Source organism: Rasamsonia byssochlamydoides (assembly GCF_041956645.1).
Source record: "Rasamsonia byssochlamydoides strain NRRL 3658 unplaced genomic scaffold VTN77scaffold_4, whole genome shotgun sequence".
Lineage (NCBI taxonomy): Eukaryota > Fungi > Ascomycota > Eurotiomycetes > Eurotiales > Trichocomaceae > Rasamsonia > Rasamsonia byssochlamydoides.
Window position 1 is genome coordinate 229,840 of NW_027192387.1, and position 22,054 is coordinate 251,893.

A 22,054-nucleotide genomic window follows, 5' to 3' on the forward strand; every position below is an offset into this window, starting at 1 on the left:
ATGTAGGTGGCTCAGCCCATCACGGGGAAATTTGTGAGTTGGCTAGCAAGCAGCTTCCCGAAAGGGGGCGGGAGCTTGTCAATTGATAATGAGGTAAGGCATGGCTGGGCCCTGAATAGCGCCCTACTTCGCCCTACCATCGCACTATCGACTATTGCACTTCTTAATATAGCATAGCCTATATTAACTGGCCACCTAGCTAATGTGAGCAATAGCACCATTTCTGCAGCCTGTGGCCTCGTTCGCGCCTTGCGGTTCTGACTTGACTGCGGAGATGGTTAACCGTTCCCCCTTACTGCAGTAGTAAAGCCGGATGATTCCGCTTCTGTCGACATGGACAACTAACATTGTTTACCAACAAACATAGCATACTGGCAGCTAAAATGAAGTGTAATTTACTCCTCCGACTTTAAAACGATGAACCTTCCGGAGTTTTTCCTTTTTTTTCTTTTCTTTTTTTCCCCTTTTTCATAGGAACAATACTGGGAGCACTCCCGCCCCTCACACCCCTCCCCCCACGTTCATACGTAGCTGCCATTAGTTCAAAATACTCGCATTCGATTTGTGGGGTCTCGTGCTTAAATCCATGTTCTCTGTGGTCGGTTCCGGTGTTCTAAAAGGATCGGCGAAGCTTAATGATGCTGTCATAGTGGCGTGTAACCCTATGTCTACCGCCATCGCAATTCTCTTTGCACTGGTTCAGTTGCACGCATCGCTCCTCAACTAAGCTTTGAATTCCGGATATGCCCGGCATCATGATGATCAAAATGTCCTGTGCAATTCAGGCGATTCGCCCTCTGATTGGGAGTCTCACATACCTCACTACACTGGAATTATGAGTAAATGATTCTCTGGCCTTTACTGCAGAACTTCTTCCTCAATCTGGGGCTGTGACCAGGTCGACATCGGTTATCCCTTCAAGCTGAACTGATTGCCTCTAGTACAGCCATAATGGCATCATCTAGCAGTCCACTGACGACCCTTCGAGGCAGTAAGCATTTGCATTGAGGAATGAGGACGACAGGGTTCTAACAAGCGACAGAGGTGCTATCTGATGTGCCCCCAGAGATCTTATCTAAGGTCAATGAACTCGAAAACATGTTCATTATCCCTCGCGAGAAGCTCAAGCAAATTACCGAACACTTTGTAAAGGAGCTTGAAAAAGGTACTGCCCCTCATCAATCTACCCTTGCAGTGGCAAAAAGAAAACTTACCACAGATCTAAATAGGTCTCAGTGTCGAAGGTGGGAATATCGTAAGTCAGCAACACATGGAGCTTGTTATAGAAGAATGAATACTAAGGGTCCTTTTCTCAGCCCATGAATGTTACCTGGGTCATGGGTTTCCCGTCAGGACATGAGCAGGGAAATTTTCTCACACTAGACATGGGGGGTACGAATTTGCGGGTATGCCAGGTCGTCCTGACTGACGGCAGGGGCAAGTTCGAGATCACCCGAAGCAAGTACCGGATGTCCGAAGAGCTCAAACGTGGTACGGCAGACAAACTGTGGGGATTCGTTGCGGATTGCACGGCAAAATTCATCCAGGACCATCGCCTTGCTGACGGATTCTCGGGCGAGAAACTGCCTCTGTCTTTCACGTTCTCTTTCCCCGTCACCCAGCCATCCATTCAGAGCGGGATTCTGCAGCGGTGGACAAAGGACTTTAACGTTGACGGGGTAGAGGGACATGATGTTGTCCCACAGCTAGAAGCTGCTCTCGAGAAGAGAGTGCGTTGGCGTTTGTACATCTGTTGGCCGAATCATAGTATAAGCTGACCTCTCGCAGAATGTACCTGTCAAGATCATTGCGCTTGTCAATGATACGACAGGAACTCTCATTGCGTCATCGTACGAGGACGCGGAGATCCAGATCGGCAGCATATTCAGCACCGGTTGCAACGCGGCATACATGGAGCAGTTTGGTTCAATTCCCAAGATCAAAGACTACGACCTTCCCGACGATACACCGATCGCCATCAACACAGAGTATGGTGCCTTCGACAATGACCACAAAGTATTGCCCCGGACGCGCTTTGATTGCGCCATTGATGAGAGCTCACCTCGCCCGGGCCAGCAGACGTATGAGAAGATGGTGGCCGGGTTGTATCTCGGCGAGATTCTCCGCCTCGTCCTCCTCAATCTCCACGATCAGAAGGGCCTTTTCAAAGGTCAGGATATTTCGGCACTCCGCAAACCTCGCATCATCGACTCCTCATTTCTGACCATTGCGGAAGAAGATGTGTCTCACGGGTTGGACGATCTAGCCGACATCTTCGACAAGGTCCTGGGCATCAAACCCGCTCTCCACGAGCTCAAAGTCGCTCGATATCTGGTCGAACTAATCGGTACTCGCGCCGCACGGCTGTACTCGTGCGGTATCGCGGCCATCTGTAAGAAGAAAAATATCCAATCTTGCCATGTTGGAGTCGACGGCACTGTCTTCAACAAATACTCCCACTTTAGGGAGAGAGCTGCCCAGGCTCTCAGGGAAATCCTAGACTGGCCGGAGGGTACCGAGGACCCCGTTACACTCCAATCGTCGGAGGATGGATCTGGGGTTGGAGCAGCGCTCATTGCAGCGCTCGCCTTGGAACGGTCCAAGGGTACAAAAGGTGGTCCGAAGTAATATGGCAGGACTTCAGGTCTGCAGACCGCATCAGTAACGTATCCTGTACAATATTCCATCATAATTATCAGCGGTGCAACCAGTTTCCCACTCTTGAGATGAATAGTAATCTTTGAAGAGAGCTTCGCGTTATGATCGTAGATGTTGGTCGAACAGGAGGTAGGCATCTGATAAGCACGGACCATGTGACATGTCCGCGATCAGCCCAGCCAAACTTAATATCCAGCCGAACCACTTAACGCGGGATCAGACGCGTCGATCGCGTCCAACAACCAGCAGTATATCATCAATCATTTATCAATCACTGACTGCTAAGATCAATCCAGTGTGGATGCGAAGTTGACCCTGATTTCACAGACTCTCTTACCGGAGTCCATGCTGCTCTGGTAAGCTGAGCGAGATGCGCTTCAGGAGTCAGCTGTCCAACATTGGAACCTTTGCCAGTATGTGTATACAGTTGCCAACAAATAATGGTCCACCGTGAATATTGTGGGCTGATAATAATTTGTGTAGAGTTTACGGCGTCGCTCTCCTCTCTGGGAAAGATCTGTTGGATGAGATTGGAAGACGAGGTGGTTCGCTTTACGATCATTCCGGATCAGGGCACGCAGGTGTGGGCGCAGTTGCCGATTGTATGTCTCTCTCTCTCTCTTTCCCTCCCTCCCTCTCTTTCTCTCCTATCCAATTTGCCCTATTTTTGGTCCCTATTGGTCGATCTTTGATTATTATGACCTCTTTTTCCTCTACTATTCCTCCAACGTGACGAACATATGCCGATGAGTTTCAACGGAGGAAGGGACTATACTACTACGTCTTTCTACCATGTGATAGCAATGGAGTATGGCTGACTTGACATCTTTCTGCCCCTCGATTCCTTCGGAAAAGAGGGGACGTCTCAACCTGGTGCGAGAAATAATAGGATGCTATATTCGATGAGACCTACACCGTTCAGTCCGCCACAGGTGTAATCAACCTCGAAGTCCCCATTGGGGCACTCTCCCGCGCTCTGCGTTCCGCCATTGGCGCGAACTCCGCTCAGCTGCGTCTGACTAAGAAGGGCGCGGTCCCTCTCCTTGCTCTCACTGTCGTCGCATCGTCATGGACCGCAGGGAACAATGCTCTAGGGATAGAATCGTCTGAAGCTCCAGGCCTTGGCGGCGCCGTCCCAGGACCTGACGATGATCGACAGTCTCAGACAGCTGCGCCAGCGGGCAGACGAGGAGGAGGAGGGCCTCGGGAGCGAGAAACCGTCATCACACAGGAAATCCCCGTCAAAGTGCTACATCAGTCTGTCGTCGAGGGATTGCACGAGCCCAGGTGCCGTGATCCTGATGTGCATATCATCCTGCCCAGCTTGGCCCAGTTGAAGGCCATCTCGGACCGATTCACGAAGCTAGCCATGAGCAGTACTGGTGCCAGCGGGAGTGGAGGTAGATCCGGAGGCGGCGCCTCACTGTCTTCATCCACACTGGGACCTAAGCTCGAGCTGAGCGCGAATATGCACGGTTCGCTGAAGCTGGCCATTGCCACTGACGCATTGCGAATCTCCAGTGTCTGGACGGGTCTTGTCAATCCGCCCCTGGATCCGAACCAGCTCTCCCAGACGGAAATCGAGCAACTCCCTAGCGAGAGAATGAGAGCGTTGGGCGCGCAAGCAAACGGCGATGAGGAAGCCGGATGGGCGAAAGTCCGAATTGATGGGAAGGACTGGGGACGTGTGCTAAGTGTTGGGCGACTGAGTCCGAAAGTAGTAGCTTGTGAGTGCCAGTCCAAGATCTCTTCCAACCCACTACCGTTCAATATTTATTAACGACGCGGCCCTCTTTGTTTGTTCAGGTTTCATCCATGAGACTGCCCTAATCCTTTATGTCTACCTCCGTGGGGGCTGGTCAGGAGAGGAGTCATGCTTGACAGTGAGTATTCAGTTTCTTCTGATAACAACCAATTATTGCAGGTCCGCTGATACTCCGGGATAACCAAGTACTATATCAACTCCTACGCGACCTGAAAAGTCTCCGACAAGGGGCAATTTGATGACTTGATGATGTTGACGACTTCCAACTTAATTATCTGCAGCGGGGTCGACGAGCGATGTTGTGTATCGCAGAGAACCTGCCACGTTGCATTTGACCAAGCAAGTCTGCCACTTGATGACAGACAACCAGGTTCAACTCCGAATTGAGTCATGAATCTACGAACAGCACAGCATGTCTCAATGAAAATCACCGGGAATGACGAGTACAGTTCAAGAAGAGCATTAACATTAATATATGACTCTAGGCTAATGCAATAGCATTCGCCAAAAAGAATTAAAATAACAATTGAGAAAAGGCATATTTCGAAAACAGAAAAAAAATGCACAAGTGACGAAGAAAAGCTTCCACAAGATATATATGTATGGACATGGTTGCGAGGGGATTTCATTTCCCGCACAACTGGGACATAGTCAAGTCATCATACGCCAATCCGATGTCAATCAAGCATGCATGCATGAGGAGGAGGAGAGAGAGAATCAATCAAGGCGCGTCTTGCTGGGGAAAAAAAAAAGCAAGAAAAGAAAAAGCTCTTGATTGACGATCCCACTCAAAAAGAAAATTGTCATGTAGAAAATTGAGAGCCATCAAACACCAGATTCAAAATTACAAGAAATGCCAACCCAAAAGTAAAAATAACGGTAGGAACCTAACCTACGAGCTCCTCGGTAACAAGGATATGCCCGTAGGAATTCAATGTACACTTGTACATGGTGGATGTTGAATAGGCAAGGCACACGTCGACATAATCTTCATTCAAAGGCCCATGAATATGGAAGCCGTTCGACAGTGTGATTCAATCACTTTACTTGGCCATAACATCAACATAGCCCCTGCCTTTCTTCTTTCCCCTCGCTGTGCCTCCTTTCCGTGCTTGTGGAGCACCGAGTAGATCGTCAATCGAACTTGCGTTGCTCAGAGACGTTGCAGGCCGAGGGGGTGCTGGCCCAGAGCTGGAACTTGGCGGTGTTGCACCAGCAGCAGCACTCGTAGACACGGCACGAGGAGGTCCGTTAGGAGCCCCGGGAGGAGGCGGCATACTTGAGGAAGAAGGTGCTGGACTTCCAGAACGTGACGCCGGCGCATCGGTGCCAGTGGACGGGCGGCTGTCCTGTGCCGCCGCCCCCGTCGACTGTACGGATGAGGTAGGACGATGCGAACCCATTGGAGGCCCACCCATACGCGGTATACTGCTAGTACTTGCAGATCTGCTTGGTGGTGCAGGGCCCTTGGGCGGGGGAGGCGTAGCACGCGCGGCAGCATTCGCGCTGTTCGGGTCTTTCTTGTTGACCCATTTCTTCAGATTAGGATCGTAGTAGAATGAATTCTCTTCGCCGAGCTTCGCCTTGATGGGCCCACCAGAGGAGTCATCTTTCCTGCCACCGAACCAGCTACCAAACCAGCTCCTCTTGGCAGGTTGTGCAGGTCTTTGAGCTACAGGGGAGGAAAATGAACATGTCAGCCTTTGGTCCTTCGACAATTATTGAACTGATGCACTTACCATCGGCCTCAGCGGCTCTTCTAACCGCTTCGTCAGCTTCACGATCGCGTCGTTCCTTTTCGGCCTTTTGGAGAGCTGCTGCACGAGCGGCGAGATCATCGTCGTCGTCGTCATCATCCATGAACGTCTTCTTCTTTGGCTTCTCCTTTGGCTTCTCTTCCTCTGATGACTCTGCGTGATCAGATTCTGCTCCAGTGTCTGGTTGATATGACGGAGGCTCGTAGCCGGTCGAAGCAGTGGGCGGCTCGTAACCTGTGTTCTGTGACGTTGCCATGTCTGTGTTTTCCAAATGGTCAAGAGGTCGTCCAAAGGAGTCTGAACCGGACTGTAAACCGCTGGTGAGAGCGGAAGCTTGGAATGGCGTTGGCTCAGGCGGCTGCGACTGGGATGGAAGATCCTCCTCAACAGGTGCAAGGGGGACATAAGAAGATTGAGGGGGAGTAGAATGATAAGGATAAGCAGCTGGGGAGCCATAAGGATTAAATGGCCCCGAAAGGTATGGATTACCATCCACAGGTGTAGAGGGCTCCTGAGATCCCCGCCTCTGGGAGTAATTTGCACTCATGGTAGACGATCTTTGAGATTCCATCGAAGACCGACCCCGGTATTGCTCAGGTGATGAACTGAGAGCGTATTGGTTTCCTGGAGTGTATCTTGAAGAGGAATTCGAGATCGCTTGGGCCATTGGATAGGAACCATATAAATCGGAAACCGATGGTGAACGACTGACTGTAGGAGTACCTGTCACCTTCGCGAAGGGCCCCTGATCGGCATCTCCTGCCTTCCCTGAACCGATAGAAGCTCCATCATCGTCATCGCCCGCGACAAAGCTGCTAAATTTGGCCCACATGGAACCAGAAACCTTCTCCATGCTGGGCTTTGATATCCACGAAGATGTTCCATCACTAGGCGCCTGTCTCAAACGGGTTGAGAGTTCTTCGACTTCAGAGAATAGGCGCTGATGATAATATGGAGAAGGTCTTGTGGTAGCTTTGAGTATTCCTCCAATAGCATCGCAATACTGTTGCGCGTCGCTTTTAAGACCCTTCTCCGCTAATAGATATGCATGCTGCAGTTTGAAGGACTGCAAATGTGGTAGAACAGCTGCTGAGTTCCCAGCAAGCACAGAAGTAGCAAATTCATACACCTCCGTCAAAAGGATCGCATCGTCATCGTGCCAGAATGTAAAGGGAAACCGGCGATGATCGACTCCAAGAAGAACGATTGCGGCTTGGGGATCATCAACCCCACCAAAAACGGGGGCCGGTGAAAACGCCCGCGCAAAGATATAGCATATGTGGGCAGCCTCCGTTCGGCCATAAGACGAGAGCAACTGGCCCAGAGCGAAAAGAGCCCGATGGTCGTCTGGACTTCGATTATTCAAGACCAACCCCAAAGTCTCACGCCACCTATCCAGTCCATCAAGAGCGTTTTTAGTAGGACCATGTCCATCCGATCTGCTGACCATTTGCAATCCAACTCTGGCAGACGGAGGTACGAGTTCGTCAATGCTCTCTTCGAGATTACCTGAGAAGATTTCATAAAGAGCTGCGAGCGATTCGATGTTGTCGCCTGCGGAACGCACTTCTCTTCTGACAAATTCTTGGACAACTTGTTTCCACAGCGACTTATCGAGCGCCGACATAATCATTGCATGCCCCCAAAGACGGTTATCAGCCGCTCGCCAGACAGCTTTCTCTCGGTCTCCGATCAGAAGATCGTTCCGTAGTAGTCCCAGGAGTCCAGCGTCGACAGCATCAGGGTGCACGGAACCACTAGTGGGCTGGTACAAGCCCGAAGTGGTTTGACCGCCACCGTAAGGCCCATCAGATGATTCTGGAGACTGCAGACCCGGTGATATTATATTACGCAACGACTTTTGGATGTCAGCTGTTCCCTCCAAAACACCGTCATGCTCCACCAAAACTCTGATTAGTTTCCAGAGGAGAATCTTCTCGTCATGTCGTTTGTAAGGATCCGGGTGCGATTGAAGGGATTCCGAAACTCCTTCGTTCTCGAGCGCCGCAATCTTGCTGGAGAGCCAGGCAATAACATCCTTCTTCTTAGACTTTGTTTTAAGGGGTCCGGGGTATTTCACAATATTATCACTAGGGGAGACAAAGTCTTTAAGCTGCTGTATCTTGACCTCTCCGGGGGCAGGTTTGATCATTGGAGTCATCTGACCAGCAGAATATCGAGGGATATGCTGGGGAAAGCATGACGCGACGACACCTCCGAAGCCAAACTTAAAGATAGGAGCTCCTTTCCAGCGCTCAAGAGGGTCCAATTCTTGCCCGTCCGTCGGTTGAATGAAAGCCTGCTGTGGGACCTCCCGATTTGGCGCAGCCGCGTAAGGCAAAGCATAGGGGTTGACTGTCTTAGTCGGTGAGCTAGGATTATGTGCCGATGCAGGACGCTGAAAAGGTTCCACTGAGCTTATTGACAGACTTGGACCACCCATTTGCCTACCGGGTGACTGTGTCTGTGACCTTCGAGGAGGTGCGAATTGGATTTCACCGGCTGGGGTTGGCATTTGCGGCCTAGCCACACCGGATCCAGGCAAGTACGGCGATTCGGTTGAATCACGTCGGGAAGGCGCATTTGCATTTGAAACAGGCGCATATGGATTGGTTGGAGGGGAAGAAGGCTGATGAGTCGACACATCTGAAGTCTTTTCGACTTCCTGTCCGCTCTGTGGGGGCTGCTCTTGTATTTGTTGAGGGTGGAGTGTGCGAGGGGGTGAAAGAGTAGCTGAAGAGGTCGAGGGCCGCTCATGTGATTCTTGCATCCCGTAGGCATGTTTTTCATGGTATGCTAGAGGACTCGATGTACGCGGCTGGAAGGGAAGAGGGTTGGAAGTGTGGGCGACTGCCGGTTGAGAGGCATAGCGGTTACGAACAGGCGACATTGGGGATTGGGGCGGGGGAGCCGGAGAGTATCGTGGAGACGAGGGAGGTTTTGTACCAGCCGACACACCTGGCGGTTTCGGTGAGTAGCGAGGGCTACCGACGGGTCCCGTCGGTGCACTAGGAACAGAAAGGTTCGTGTACGGACCGACTCGCTCGGGTGGCTGAAGTTGAGACTGATAGAAGTTATCCCCACCCGAGTTCACAGAGGGAGGCGGCGGTGTAGAGGGCTGCACGCCCAAAGGAGGCGCAGGCGGAGCAGCGACACTTGGGGCAGCCGTCGACTGGGGAGTATATCTTCCGCCACTTGCAGGGCGCTGCTTTGGCGGGGGTGGTAGTTCCTCGTAGAAGTTTTTGGCTACAGGGACAGGTTCCTTCGCAGGTGGAACAGCGCTTGTCCGGGGAGAGGCATTGGGAGCCGGTGGTGGAGGGGTAGCAGAAATACTGCTGCTTCTGGGAGGAGGCGGTGGCATGGTGGTACCCGGTGGAGGAACGATCTTGCGCGAGGCGGCCGGCCTACGCGGTCGTGTTAAATCTTCCGGCAGATCGTAAGGTGACTTGTACCCATCCTTTCGATTCACGAAACTCTCCGCTTTCTCCGCAGTGACGCCTTGCTGCTGCTGGGCTGGCATCGATGAGTATGGTGAGGCAGACGGAAGAGGTAACCCCTGCACCAATTCCGATGACGAGGGCTGGTGAGGTGCATATGGATTCGACGGGATAGAAGCTGGTGTAGGGATTTGCTGCGCCCCAGACTGCGAGCCAGACTCCGGGTGAGCAACCCCATTTAGAAGCTCGGAAGCATTCCTAGTTTCTGCTTCTTGAGCCACCGGCACCTGTTCGCTGGACTCCTCCTCTAAGAGAAGGTCATCGTCATCTTCCAATTCCGCCTGCCATCTGGCAGCAAGGTCCTCTTCTTCGGAGGTCTTTGCCAAGTTTAAGGCATCCGTCGATGGCTCAGCTCCCACGGCATGTGATGGTTGCAAGGACTCAGCAGGAGTTTCGTCATTCGGAGAGTCGAGTGTATCATAGTTGAGAGACCCGAGGACTTGAGAAGTACTCTTCCGTGTGATTGCCGGTTGCTGAGTGTCCACAGATGCTTCCTGGGCGGTAGAGCTGAAAAAATCATCTCCCTCGTCGGCATCACCGTCAAAGACTTTCTCAATAGAAGACTCTGCTTGAACGGTAGGCTCTTCTGAGGGTCCTGTAACATCCTCTACGAGCGGAACACCTTCCTCGAATCGAGACTCGGCCTCAGGCGGCGGGTAAATCGGTTTGGTCTGAGTTTTCAACTGATCGAAAAAGTCTTCCTCCCCGTCTTCATGGATAGGATCTTCCCAGAATCCACCATTGGTCTGATGTACCTCTCCATTGGTAGCCCCGTGTGGTGTAGCATCTTCATGCTGGTGAGCTCCCGGAGCGTCGTCGCCGCCGATATCGTCTCTCTTTGGAACATCTGTACCTTGCTCGTGATTATTTTCCGTATTCTCCACCGGAGGAAACGAATTCGTCCTCCCAACAATGTCTTCCCTTTCGAAAGGGTTCTGCGAAGTTGGGACTTTGGATGCGGGATTGTTGTCATTATCGCGCGGAAATTCTTGGGAGCTGGGATCTGCGTGCGTAGCGTCATGGTCTTGAGAGCGCGATTGAATATGTGGCGACTCCAGAGTCCCTTCCAACTCTTCTGAATCCGCATTGGCGTGTCTGTTCTCCTCCTCGGGTTCGTGAGCCTGTCCAATACTGGCAAACGCTGTTCCATTTTCTCCAGAGGCGACTTCATTCTGGCTAGCTAACGACTCCTCAGGAAGCGACTGATGCTGTTCTGAACTTTCCGAACCAGCAGATACCGCAGATCCCTGCACTCGATGCTCTTGCGCATCCTCTGGAAACTCAGTCGAGTCGACGATCGGCGGACTGAGGCCCTCTTCCGGTTTTAGGGCTGGGTTGCACAAGGCGTGCTGAAGAGAGTCTTCAGTGGCATTATCGTTAGGAATCGACATTGTGTCCGTCATGTCTCTAAAAACATAAAACAACAGATTATACTGCCTCACTCATCAGCACGTCTCTGACCCCTTGGTGTTCAGGGGCCAAGTGGCTCTTGTGCAAGGATGGCAAATCCCAGAGCGCGATGGAAACTCACATATACAGTACGGTACAGAAAAAGAAAAGACAAGAAAGGAACGAAGGAAGTGAATTAAAACAATGGCCTTTAGGAAAATCCCCAGCCACGTTTAATCATGGCTGAGATGAAAAATCCAGGTCAACAACTGAAAGATGGGGTCGAATTCGTCCGACAGGTTCGCTGCCGAACTGACGCTATCTTGCTGCTTGTCCACTTCCCATTTGGTACGCGCCTCTCCACGGCCCGTCGGGATTCAGTTGTTCCGGCCGAAAATCTACTTATCAGTCACGTGATAAAGAACAGATTGTCCGTTCCTCCTGCGGCATCCTGCCCCAGTGTTGCATCATATCAAGCTCTAAGTTGGAGTATTCAGCGTAATTACTGCGAGGGGTTGGGAGATTTTTGTGAAATATGGTGACCCCTTCCAGTGATTATACAGACAGTGATTATACAGAGGACCTTGATTCTTTTCTTTTAAGCATTTCAGAGGAAAATCAGCAAGAATTATAACTACTCCCAATACGGAGTACTCCGTATATATTTTATTTTTCCAAAAATAATATGATGTGCGACTTGCATTGTAGATCAGCAGTGACAAAATCCACTTATACAAAACAAAATTCGTAGATGAAAGTTGGACAATACTCTGCTTTATATTGCGACTTCAACAGGATTTCAAATTTTCTTTAATTTTCAAAAATAGTTGTAATAACAATGGGTTCCCATGAACGCTCCAATCTGAGTGTGTCTAAGTATGCATCGTCATTCGCCGCAAGGTGGAAACGTGGCGGTTCCAACTGATCATGTGATCTGCCGGGGTTCCCAATTTGTAGGCAGCATCAACTGTTTCAGATGGCAATCTGAAATATCATGGTCTGCTTTTTGGGATTCCTGCACATTCAGGTAAAATAAGATTGTGATTATTGTTCTTTCATTGTTCTTTCAGAGCCTCCATTGCTGGGAGCATCCTCTAAGTGCCATTCGCAACAGCCGTTCAACCTCGGCCACACTGTACGCGACGATGATCATCGACAGACATAAACGACACGGAACAACGTGATATGACATTATTGCCTACTCCGCTGGAGCCGGAGGGGTTCGCTCCTTAGCTGAGATTTGAGATTTCTCCCGAACGAGCTCACTTCAACGATGTCTCTTTCAACCGAATACCTACATGGTGTCGACCATTCTAACTTGCCCAGCGGCGCAGAGTCGGACGAGGACCTCGACTTGGAGGAGCTTGATCCGGAGACGGCAGATATTCGTCGAAACTCCCGCAATTCGCGTGACGATAGAAGAAGGAACTATGGAGCTCGTATAGCACTGAGGAACCTGCGCACCGGAGGAAGGAATCGGCTATGGGGGCGAGAGACATCAGGACGACGCAGGGAGTCGGAAGATGATCTCAACGGCCTTCTTGAAGAGCCTGAAGATGGAGGACGATATTCTCAAGGGAGTTCGAATCACAACGAAGCCGACGCACCTCTCCTGAGCGGTCGCAGGCGGGGCCGACCTATCACTCCAAGGGAGGACGATTACCGTTCAACCAAGTTACGGCTCCCCAGTTTCATGTCGACGAATCCATTCCAAGACTCCAACCACGGCACGACTGAACCCGTCGATGATGGGTCAGAAAACAAACCTGCACGAGAAGTCCTGGTGGGACAGCCGCAACGAACGAAATACCCTGCGAATATCGTGTCAAACGCCAAGTATACCCCTTGGAGTTTTCTTCCTCGCACTCTGTACAATGAATTTTCCTTTTTCTTCAATCTGTACTTCCTCTTGGTGGCTCTTTCGCAAATTATACCGGTCCTTCGAATCGGATACATGTCCTCATATATCGCACCCCTGGCCTTCGTGGTCTCCATCTCGTTGGGAAAGGAAGCATACGATGATATTGGGCGAAGGAGAAGGGACGCAGAAGCCAATTCGGAAGAGTTCACTGTCCTGTCATTTGAACAACCTTCTCTAGGAAATACACGCGGACATTCACGAGCCGCCTCAAGGAGTGATTTGGACGCAGACGGTGTGTTTGAGATTACCAAGAAATCTCGAGACCTGAAGGTTGGAGATGTTTTGAAGGTTCGTAAAGATCAACGTCTGCCAGCCGACGTGGTTATCTTAAAAAGCACATTGAACGAATCCACTGCTTCCCAGCGCCGCTCGTCCGAGATCAATGAACAGGCTCAAGAGCCTGTGACTGACCTTCTCGAGCCAACGACACCAGTCCATGAAAACATATCAACAGGGGCGAATGGACCTGCAGACAATGATTCTGAAGCAGGTAGCACCAGTGATACGTTCATACGAACCGATCAACTTGATGGTGAAACTGATTGGAAACTCCGCCTTCCCTCCACTCTATCCCAGACCCTCCCAATCAGAGACTTTACAAGATTAAGGATTCATGCGGGGCCTCCCGACAAGCGAGTCAATGAGTTTGTTGGCACGATTGAATTGACACCACCGACTGTCAGTTCATACGATCCTCCCGTCAACAAGCCACCGAGTCCGGTGGCCCCGCATGATAGCAGTACGCATGGTCAGGGGTCCGAGTCTTCGCAGATCATTTCTGCACCTCTGAGCATCGACAATACTGCTTGGGCAAATACCGTGCTTGCATCGAATACGACAACGTTTGCCGTGATCATCTACACCGGTCCACAGACTCGATCTGCTCTGTCTACAGCACCGTCACGATCCAAAGTTGGGTTGCTGGAGTATGAAATCAATAACCTGACCAAGATTTTGTGTGTTCTAACGCTTGCCTTGTCTATTATCTTGGTGGCCCTGGAAGGGTTCCAACCCACGAATGACAAGGAGTGGTACATCGCCATCATGATCTATTTGATTCTCTTCTCGACAATCATCCCCATGAGTTTACGTGTTAATCTCGACATGGCAAAAACTGTCTATGCTCGTTTCATCGAACGAGATCGAGATATCCCGGGGACCGTCGTTAGGACGAGTACAATCCCTGAAGATCTCGGTCGAATTGAGTATCTTCTCTCAGACAAGACAGGGACGTTAACGCAGAATGGTAGGTGGGAACCCGAGAAGACATTTTATAAATGTGTACTAATTCTGAGTAGAAATGGAACTGAAGAAGATCCATGTCGGCACTGTCTCGTACGCCAACGAAGCAATGGAAGAAGTTGCAGCTTACGTTCGACAAGGGTTTTCGAATTCTTTTTTACCTGATGCCTCACAACCATCTTTGATCACTCCGTCTTCAGTCTTCGGCGCCCAAGCTGGACTAGGCGCTGCTACACGAACTAGACGAGAGATTGGTTCCCGTGTTAGAGATCTCATCTTAGCGCTTGCGCTGTGTCACAATGTCACTCCGACGACAGATGACGAGGGCGGCCGTAAGGTTACCAATTACCAAGCCTCGTCACCTGACGAGATCGCCATCGTTAAGTATACCGAAGAAGTCGGGCTTCGGTTGGCATATCGCGACCGCAAGAGGATCGTTCTTGAGTCGACACACACAAATCAAGTGGTCGTGCGCGTGCGCATTCTGGAGGTCTTCCCATTCACATCTGACAGCAAGCGTATGGGGATCATTGTTCAGTTTGAACAAGGCACTGCGGATCCCGATCCATCACAGGACGACAGTGAGATTTGGTTCTATCAAAAGGGAGCGGACACCGTCATGTCTTCGATCGTCGCAGCCAATGATTGGCTGGATGAGGAGACAGCCAACATGGCCAGGGAAGGACTACGGACCCTGGTCGTGGGCAGGCGGAAGCTCTCCACCCAGCAGTACCAGAAATTCGCCGCCAGCTACAAACAGGCATCTCTCGCCCTGCAAGGCCGGGATGTGGGGATGGCCAAGGTCATTAGCGAATACCTCGAGCGGGATCTTGAGCTATTGGGCGTGACCGGTGTTGAGGATCGGCTTCAGAGGGATGTGAAGCCGTCCCTTGAGCTGCTTCGAAATGCTGGCGTGAAGATCTGGATGCTGACTGGCGACAAGGTCGAGACGGCACGTTGTGTGGCTATCTCTGCGAAGTTGGTCGCCCGGGGTCAGTATATCCATACGGTTGCGAAGCTGAGAGACAAAGCCACCGCGCAGGAGACGCTTGATTTCCTCCGTCACAAGCCGGATGCCTGCCTCCTCATCGATGGAGAATCTCTTTCTCTCATGCTCAGCCAATTCCGATCGTCCTTCATCTCCGTGGCGGTGCTTCTGCCGGCCGTGATTGCTTGTCGATGCTCTCCAACGCAAAAAGCAGAGATAGCCGAGCTGATCCGGCAACATACGAAAAAGCGCATCTGTTGCATCGGGGACGGCGGCAACGATGTCTCGATGATCCAGGCGGCGGATGTGGGAATTGGTATTGTCGGCAAGGAGGGTCGGCAAGCGTCGCTAGCGGCGGACTTCAGCATCACGCAGTTCCACCACCTCACGAAACTGCTGGTGTGGCATGGCCGCAACTCGTACAAACGATCGGCCAAGCTGGCACAGTTCATCATGCACCGTGGACTCATCATCAGCGCGTGTCAGACCATGTACAGCATCGCGAGCCATTTCGATCCAAAAGGGCTCTTCATCAACTGGCTTCTGGTGGGTTACGCAACGGTGTACACAAACGCTCCGGTCTTTTCGTTAGTCCTCGATCGAGACGTGGACGAGGAGCTGGCCAATCTGTACCCGGAGCTGTACAAGGAGCTCAAGAGCGGGCGCAGCCTAAGCTACCGATCCTTCTTCGGCTGGGTGTTTGTTTCAGTGTACCAAGGCGCCGTCATCGAGGGCCTGTCCCAGATCTTGGTAAATGCCGTCACGGGACCGAGGCTCATCAGCGTGTCCTTCACGGCGCTGGTGCTGAACGAGCTTCTGATGGTGGCGATCGCCATCACCACGTGGCACCCGATCATGATCTTCTGCCTGGTGGGGACGGCGCTGGTGTATGCGGCCAGCGTGCCGTTTCTGGGCGACTACTTTGATCTGGAGTATGTCATCACGCTGGAGTGGGTGTGGCGGGTGGTTGTGGTGTGCGCCGTGTCGGTGGTTCCGATCTGGATTGGGAAGATAGTGAAGCGGTCGTGGAGTCCGCCGAGCTATCGGAAAGTGAGGGGATAGTTGTATTTGTACAGGCAGATTCTTGTTTCTTTTTCATTTATTTCGTTTTTTTCATTTTTGCAAGCGGCGAGGGGAGTTTTGTTATGTCTTCCCTCTAGCGAGGGCAATCGCAATCGACTCCATGTTTTTTCCTTCTCCTGTTCTCTCTAGGTAGATATCTATCTCGATCATCTTTCAGTTGTGTGTCCTCCATGTCTTCAACGTTTTTCCATACGGAGTAATTAAAAGAGATTGATGCTCTGTACTGTAGTATGGAGTGTCATGAGTTTACTGGTTTAGCAATGAACCTTCCACAAAAGAACATTTAAGAATCAAGAGCGATCCGATCCTACCGACCAGAATCAGAATACAGCAAGAGCTATGATGAGCAAGTAGGTAATTTCCAGCGGCTATACGCTGAGTCCACGAGTATACAAGATCATTTTTCCGCGTTGTTAACAATAATTTTCAGCCATCATCGCGATTGTCGACTTACTTGCATACGGAGTACTCTACTCCGTACGGCCTTCGGAGTAAGAATTGATCCCTGGTCTTTGACTGTTTGTCTCATCGGGATTCATCGGCATAGTAGCATCTTCCTCGGAGAACTTCCGTCAGGACTCTCCTCGGATCAAACCGATTGATTGATTGACTGCAAATTGCAATTCTGTAGACTGGACTCGCTCGGCAAGATGTCGCGACAGACAGACACACAGACAGACAGACGAGACAAGGCCGGGCGAACTTTGACGGCTTAAACTTGGCATCATTGGCAGATGTGTGTGCTCCGTACGGAGCTCTGTACTCCGTACGGCGTACGTGCTCGGCACTGTATGCCCAGTAGAATTACATGCCCGGTATCACTGTCGGCCTTGTCGGCTATTGAAATGTGAGCTGGATAGCCGATGCCGTTGGCCCGTTGTTATTATTCGGTGCACCCGTGCCGCAATAATTTACTCCGTACGTTTACGACACGGGGTGCCGGGGTGGTCGGGGAACAGGCCCAAAGTCCACATGGAGATATTTAGTCTGTGGGGAATCGGAATCATGGAACCGTTCTGTCCCCGTCTAATTACTCCGTACGGAGTATTACTGGGCTGACCAGCCAACCACCCCATGGAGAGTTACTGAGGAAAGCTGGGGTGGTGGACAGAGTATGCGAGTAAGTGGGAGAATTCTCTTCCGCATGACCATCCCACACGAAGTCCACGACGCATGCAGATGGATAAGATCGACTGACTAGAGTACTACTCGCTTATTTCACCAAATCATCAACCGTTCCGAATCCGAAAAAAAAAACACTGCCGTCCCGAGATTCAGCCTGAGGATCCAGATCCAGATCCAGATCCAGATCCAGTCCAGCCCAGCACACGGCAAGCCGCGAATTTTCGAGAAAGAAAAACGAAAACAAAACAAAAGAGGAAGGGCCAGCGGCCAGCCTGCCATGGTCCATCTGTTTTGATTACTCCGTACCGGCCAGTGAGAACGTGGGATTTGACGTCGAAGGCTGGCTCTCAGACTTCAGCGTCGGCGACTTGGCGGGCCACCGCAACGGACGATCCCGCGGGAAAAGTTTGTTAGCCATTTGAAATGCCAAGACGAGGCGCTGAGGCGTCTGTTGGTTTACCGTTTATCCGCAAGGCTGCTAGCCTCTGTACGGAGTACTCTGTACCTTCTGATCGTGGAGATGTTGTGGGGTATGGGAGTCAGATGGAAGGATTGGAGGGGTGCGAGCAATGCAATCTACAGAGTATGCTGGAGAAAACCGTGTCGCACTGTAAGAAAAAAAAAAGCGTGATTAAATGCTTTTCTTTTACGCAGCAAAAACAAGGTTGAGTAACCTCCGTCACGTTGCTGGGGCCCCAATCGAATCGCTCCCCATCGCTCCCTGGCCAAGTTAAACTTGATGGAGATCATTACGGGGAACGGACATGGTCCATATCCATCGCCTCTGGGCATGCTGCATCATGCCGCTCTCCCCTCCATCTCTTTCCAGGATTGCCTCATGTCGCGCAAAGAATGATTGGAGGCCCCACGCAAATGTCTACGCAAATGTCTAGTCTTTGTCTGGGTATTATTTCTCTGGCATCTGTGCGAATCAAGTACAGCTGCTGCCCCAGGTTAAAAGGCACTGCAGATCCCCGTTGTTCTTTGGCATGTTACTTACTCTGCCTCCGAACTGACTTCACGTGAGGCCTGCGGACAGTCCCGCCACAACCACCACATACTGTCCACGCAGTACAGTGCCAGCCATATCATCCACCATGGAGACATCACAGCACCTGGAGGCTGCCCAGCCCGAAAAGGACACCACAGATGTTGATGTGGAGGACCTCAAGCAGGGCGGTGGCAACGCCGCCCAGGAGGCCGCCATGGACGCTGAGATCCAACGCCTCGAGCAACAGGCGCAGGGGCTGAAGCGTCCGAAATTCGAAGTTGCCTCCTCCAACCCGGCCATCTTCACCTACGTCTTGGTCGGGTTTGCGTCGCTGGGCGGGCTGCTTTCGGGTCTTGACCAGTCGCTGATCAGCGGCGCCAACCTGTACATGCCCAAGGCGCTGAGTCTCTCCGACAACCAGGCCAGTCTGGTCAACTCCGGCATGCCGCTGGGCGCCGTCGCTGGCGCGTTGATTCTGTCCCCTGCGAACGAGTACCTGGGCCGTCGCATGGCGATCATCGTCTCCTGCATCCTCTACACCATCGGCGCGGCCTTGGAGGCCGGTGCCATCAACTTTGGCATGATGTTTGCTGGTCGCTTCATCCTGGGCACGGGCGTTGGGCTTGAAGGAGGTACGAATTAGTCTCAATACTTAATAATACCTTCTGATTCACGATGTTAATTATGAAATGCATCAGGAACTGTCCCTGTATACGTGGCGGAATGCGTGCCATTTGCGATTCGTGGAAACCTGGTTTCGCTGTATCAGTTCAACATCGCCCTTGGCGAAGTGTTTGGCTATGTCGTGGCCGCCATCTTCGTCAACGTCAAAGGGAACTGGCGGTACATCCTGGGCTCGTCCCTCGTCTTCTCGACCATCCTCCTGGTCGCCATGATCTTTCTCCCGGAGAGCCCGCGGTACCTGATGCACAAGGGCCGCGAGCTCGAGGCCTACGTGGTGTGGAAGAAGATCCGCGGATTCGCCACCTACGAGGCTAAAGCCGAGTTTCTGGGCATGAAGCAGTCGGTCATAGCGGAGAACGAGGAGCAACACAACACGCGCAAGTACGCCTGGATGGACTTCTTCACCAACGCGCGCGCGCGCCGGGCCATCGTCTACGCCAACATCATGGTTTTCCTGGGCCAGTTCACCGGCGTGAACGCGGTGATGTACTACATGAGCGTGCTGATGAGCGCCATCGGCTTCAACGACAAGAAGAGCGTGTTCATGTCCCTGGTAGGCGGCGGCGCCTTGATGCTAGGCACGATCCCCGCGGTGCTGTACATGGAGAAATTCGGCCGACGATACTGGGCCAACACGATGCTTCCAGGCTTCTTCATCGGCCTGGTGCTCGTGGGCGTCGGGTACCAGATCCCACTCGACACGCACCAGAAGCTCGCCGAGGGTCTCTACCTGACAGGCCTGATCCTGTACATGGGCTTCTTTGGGTCCTACGCGTGTCTAACCTGGGTGATCCCGTCAGAGGTGTTCCCGACATACCTCCGCAGCTACGGCATGACAACGACAGACGCCAACCTCTTCCTGTGCTCGTTCATCGTCACCTACAACTTCACGCGGATGATGAACTCGATGACCCGGATTGGCCTGACGCTGGGCTTTTACGGCGGCATCGCCGTGCTCGGCTGGTTCTACCAGATCCTCTTCATGCCTGAGACGAAGAACAAGTCGCTCGAGGAGATTGATGAGTTGTTCTCGAAGCCGACGTCTGTCATTGTCAGGGAGAACGTCAAGAATACGGTGCAGGTGATTCGCGATCTGGCGCAGTTGCGTTTTGGGAAGGTGTTTTCTCCTGCGTGAGATGCGTTAGCTCTCTCTGTCTATCTATCTCTCTGTGTGAGTGTTTAGAGGAGCAGTTTGGAAGGAATTGTTGGAGTAAAAAAAAAAGGCTAAAAGACATGTTTTCACGACGTCATGTATAATATATATATGCGATGGACGATGGATGGGCGAATAATAATGGATGAGAGAATGAGTGGATGGAATAAATGAAACAGATACTTCTTTCTGGATCTATTCTGAACTTACCTAGGTATGTACTGTACATACATTACATACAATAATAGGTAGATGCTGTACGTTAGGTACATACGTAAGCAATTGGATAATGCCACGAGAAGAATGAATGAATCTATTGTCCTGTTCCAGTAATAAACACCCACCCAATATCATTTCCCCAGTTGCAGGGGAAGTAGCAGCTTCTTAGGTCTTTTCTCTTCTTTTTTTACCCCTCCAGGTCTTACCTGGATAGGTTCCCCTGGATATGAGACATGATCCCAAGGAAATCAATCAATCAATCAATCATATTAATCAAGCTGACAGAAAGCGGCAAAAAAAAAACGATGGGTTCATTAATTTCACGGACGATACACAATACAATACAAGACGATATGATACGATATGACTTGACGTGATATGATTATGTTGTACATACATCCTAGACGGGCCGTAAACAGTGCTTGCGATTTTCGAAAAAGAGAACGAGAACGAGAACGAGAACGAACCTGCTTTCCGTCCACCAACGCCTTTTTGTTCGAAAAAAAAAAGAAGAAAGGTATCAAACGGTAGGTATCAAACTCAAAGGCAAAAAAGCAACAACCCAGTCTATGATATGACGTGAATGGGAATAATTGGGGAATCAGGAATCAGGAATCAAGACTCGTATCAAACAACGCAATGCGATATTCCCGACAAGCCCGGATGAGACAGCAGACATAGTAGACAGACAGACAGACAGACAGAGGAAATGAGGTGAGAAAATGACACCAGCATACAGCTGCCATCACCGTCCCTGCGGTTTGGGTCCAGAGGGTAACCCCACTCTCTTGGTATTCCCTCCACCATATGCAGTGTATCCACCGTCAGAATCCTTCTGCTCCCACGGTCGACCGGGTGAATGACTCCTGGCAGCAGAGCTGGCTCCGCCGTTGAGGCGTGCTCGCAACCTCTCCTGCGCAGAACCCGTCGAGCCTGTCCGCTCCGGTCCCAAACGCGCCTGTGCCGAGGACGTAGTCTGGTATGACCCCGCGCGCTGGCTGGGAAGTGGCCGGGCCTGAGGAGGCGGGCCAGTCTGCAACTGCGCTGGGAGGGTGCTCGCTGGGGTCGCTGCAGTGGCGGGACGAGGTGAAGCGGCGGAACGATTGCGCAGACTGCCAGTCTGTGAGGCGGGCGGCTGCGAAGAACCAGAATCTCCCCAGAGATCGCCTAGACCGCCGCCTCTGGAGCCTGGAGTAGCAGCTGCTTGTCCATAACCGCCTTGCTGCAACGAAGCCTGCGTCGCGACCATGCGAGGTGCGGAAGCCGGAGCCTTGGGGTCTGGTGGCAACCAAGCAGGGAAGGGCCGTCCCTTTTCCGTATAATATGCCCGCAAGACGTTCGAGATGTGGGAGCAGTCTTCATTGTCGGGGTCGTCGGCTTCCTCGCCGGAGGTGATGGCGCGGCGGAGGCTGTTGAGACGCGTTCCAAGGCTCGAGATGGTGGCAGAAGAAGTGAGAGAGGCAAAGTAGGAGGACATTTTGACGGTCGGATTCCTAGTTTGCAGTTATGTAGTATGCAATTGCCAAGGCACCTGCCTGTTCTGAGTGGCGCCTTGGTCGGAGGGGTAAGATCAAGCCCGGTT

At 51.7% G+C, this 22,054-nt stretch overlaps 6 protein-coding genes across 6 annotated transcripts; 4 read left to right on the plus strand and 2 right to left on the minus strand.

Moving 5' to 3' along the window:
• Nucleotides 1-951: 951 nt before the first annotated feature.
• On the plus strand, nucleotides 952-2,628 carry VTN77DRAFT_5427 (uncharacterized protein; the record flags this gene model as incomplete). Its single annotated transcript, XM_069421595.1, has 5 exons — nucleotides 952-991; nucleotides 1,043-1,165; nucleotides 1,230-1,255; nucleotides 1,317-1,730; nucleotides 1,789-2,628. The coding sequence occupies 5 exons, from the start codon at nucleotides 952-954 to the stop codon at nucleotides 2,626-2,628; spliced, it is 1,443 nt and encodes a 480-aa protein (XP_069281582.1).
• Nucleotides 2,629-3,028: 400 nt separating this feature from the next.
• On the plus strand, nucleotides 3,029-4,636 carry VTN77DRAFT_5428 (uncharacterized protein; the record flags this gene model as incomplete). Its single annotated transcript, XM_069421596.1, has 5 exons — nucleotides 3,029-3,071; nucleotides 3,142-3,260; nucleotides 3,548-4,385; nucleotides 4,465-4,541; nucleotides 4,610-4,636. The coding sequence occupies 5 exons, from the start codon at nucleotides 3,029-3,031 to the stop codon at nucleotides 4,634-4,636; spliced, it is 1,104 nt and encodes a 367-aa protein (XP_069281583.1).
• An 830-nt stretch (nucleotides 4,637-5,466) lies between these two features.
• On the minus strand, nucleotides 5,467-11,068 carry VTN77DRAFT_5429 (uncharacterized protein; the record flags this gene model as incomplete). The annotated part of the gene is made up of 2 exons (XM_069421597.1): nucleotides 5,467-6,095; nucleotides 6,163-11,068. 2 exons carry the CDS (start codon nucleotides 11,066-11,068, stop codon nucleotides 5,467-5,469), a joined length of 5,535 nt encoding a protein of 1,844 aa, XP_069281584.1.
• Nucleotides 11,069-12,339: 1,271 nt separating this feature from the next.
• VTN77DRAFT_5430 (uncharacterized protein) lies at nucleotides 12,340-16,279 on the plus strand (the record flags this gene model as incomplete). Its single annotated transcript, XM_069421599.1, has 2 exons — nucleotides 12,340-14,233; nucleotides 14,286-16,279. The coding sequence occupies 2 exons, from the start codon at nucleotides 12,340-12,342 to the stop codon at nucleotides 16,277-16,279; spliced, it is 3,888 nt and encodes a 1,295-aa protein (XP_069281585.1).
• A 2,243-nt stretch (nucleotides 16,280-18,522) lies between these two features.
• VTN77DRAFT_5431 (uncharacterized protein) lies at nucleotides 18,523-20,235 on the plus strand (the record flags this gene model as incomplete). The annotated part of the gene is made up of 2 exons (XM_069421600.1): nucleotides 18,523-19,048; nucleotides 19,115-20,235. The coding sequence occupies 2 exons, from the start codon at nucleotides 18,523-18,525 to the stop codon at nucleotides 20,233-20,235; spliced, it is 1,647 nt and encodes a 548-aa protein (XP_069281586.1).
• A 982-nt stretch (nucleotides 20,236-21,217) lies between these two features.
• On the minus strand, nucleotides 21,218-21,949 carry VTN77DRAFT_5432 (uncharacterized protein; the record flags this gene model as incomplete). The annotated part of the gene is made up of 1 exon (XM_069421601.1): nucleotides 21,218-21,949. One exon carries the CDS (start codon nucleotides 21,947-21,949, stop codon nucleotides 21,218-21,220), a length of 732 nt encoding a protein of 243 aa, XP_069281587.1.
• Nucleotides 21,950-22,054: the final 105 nt, after the last annotated feature.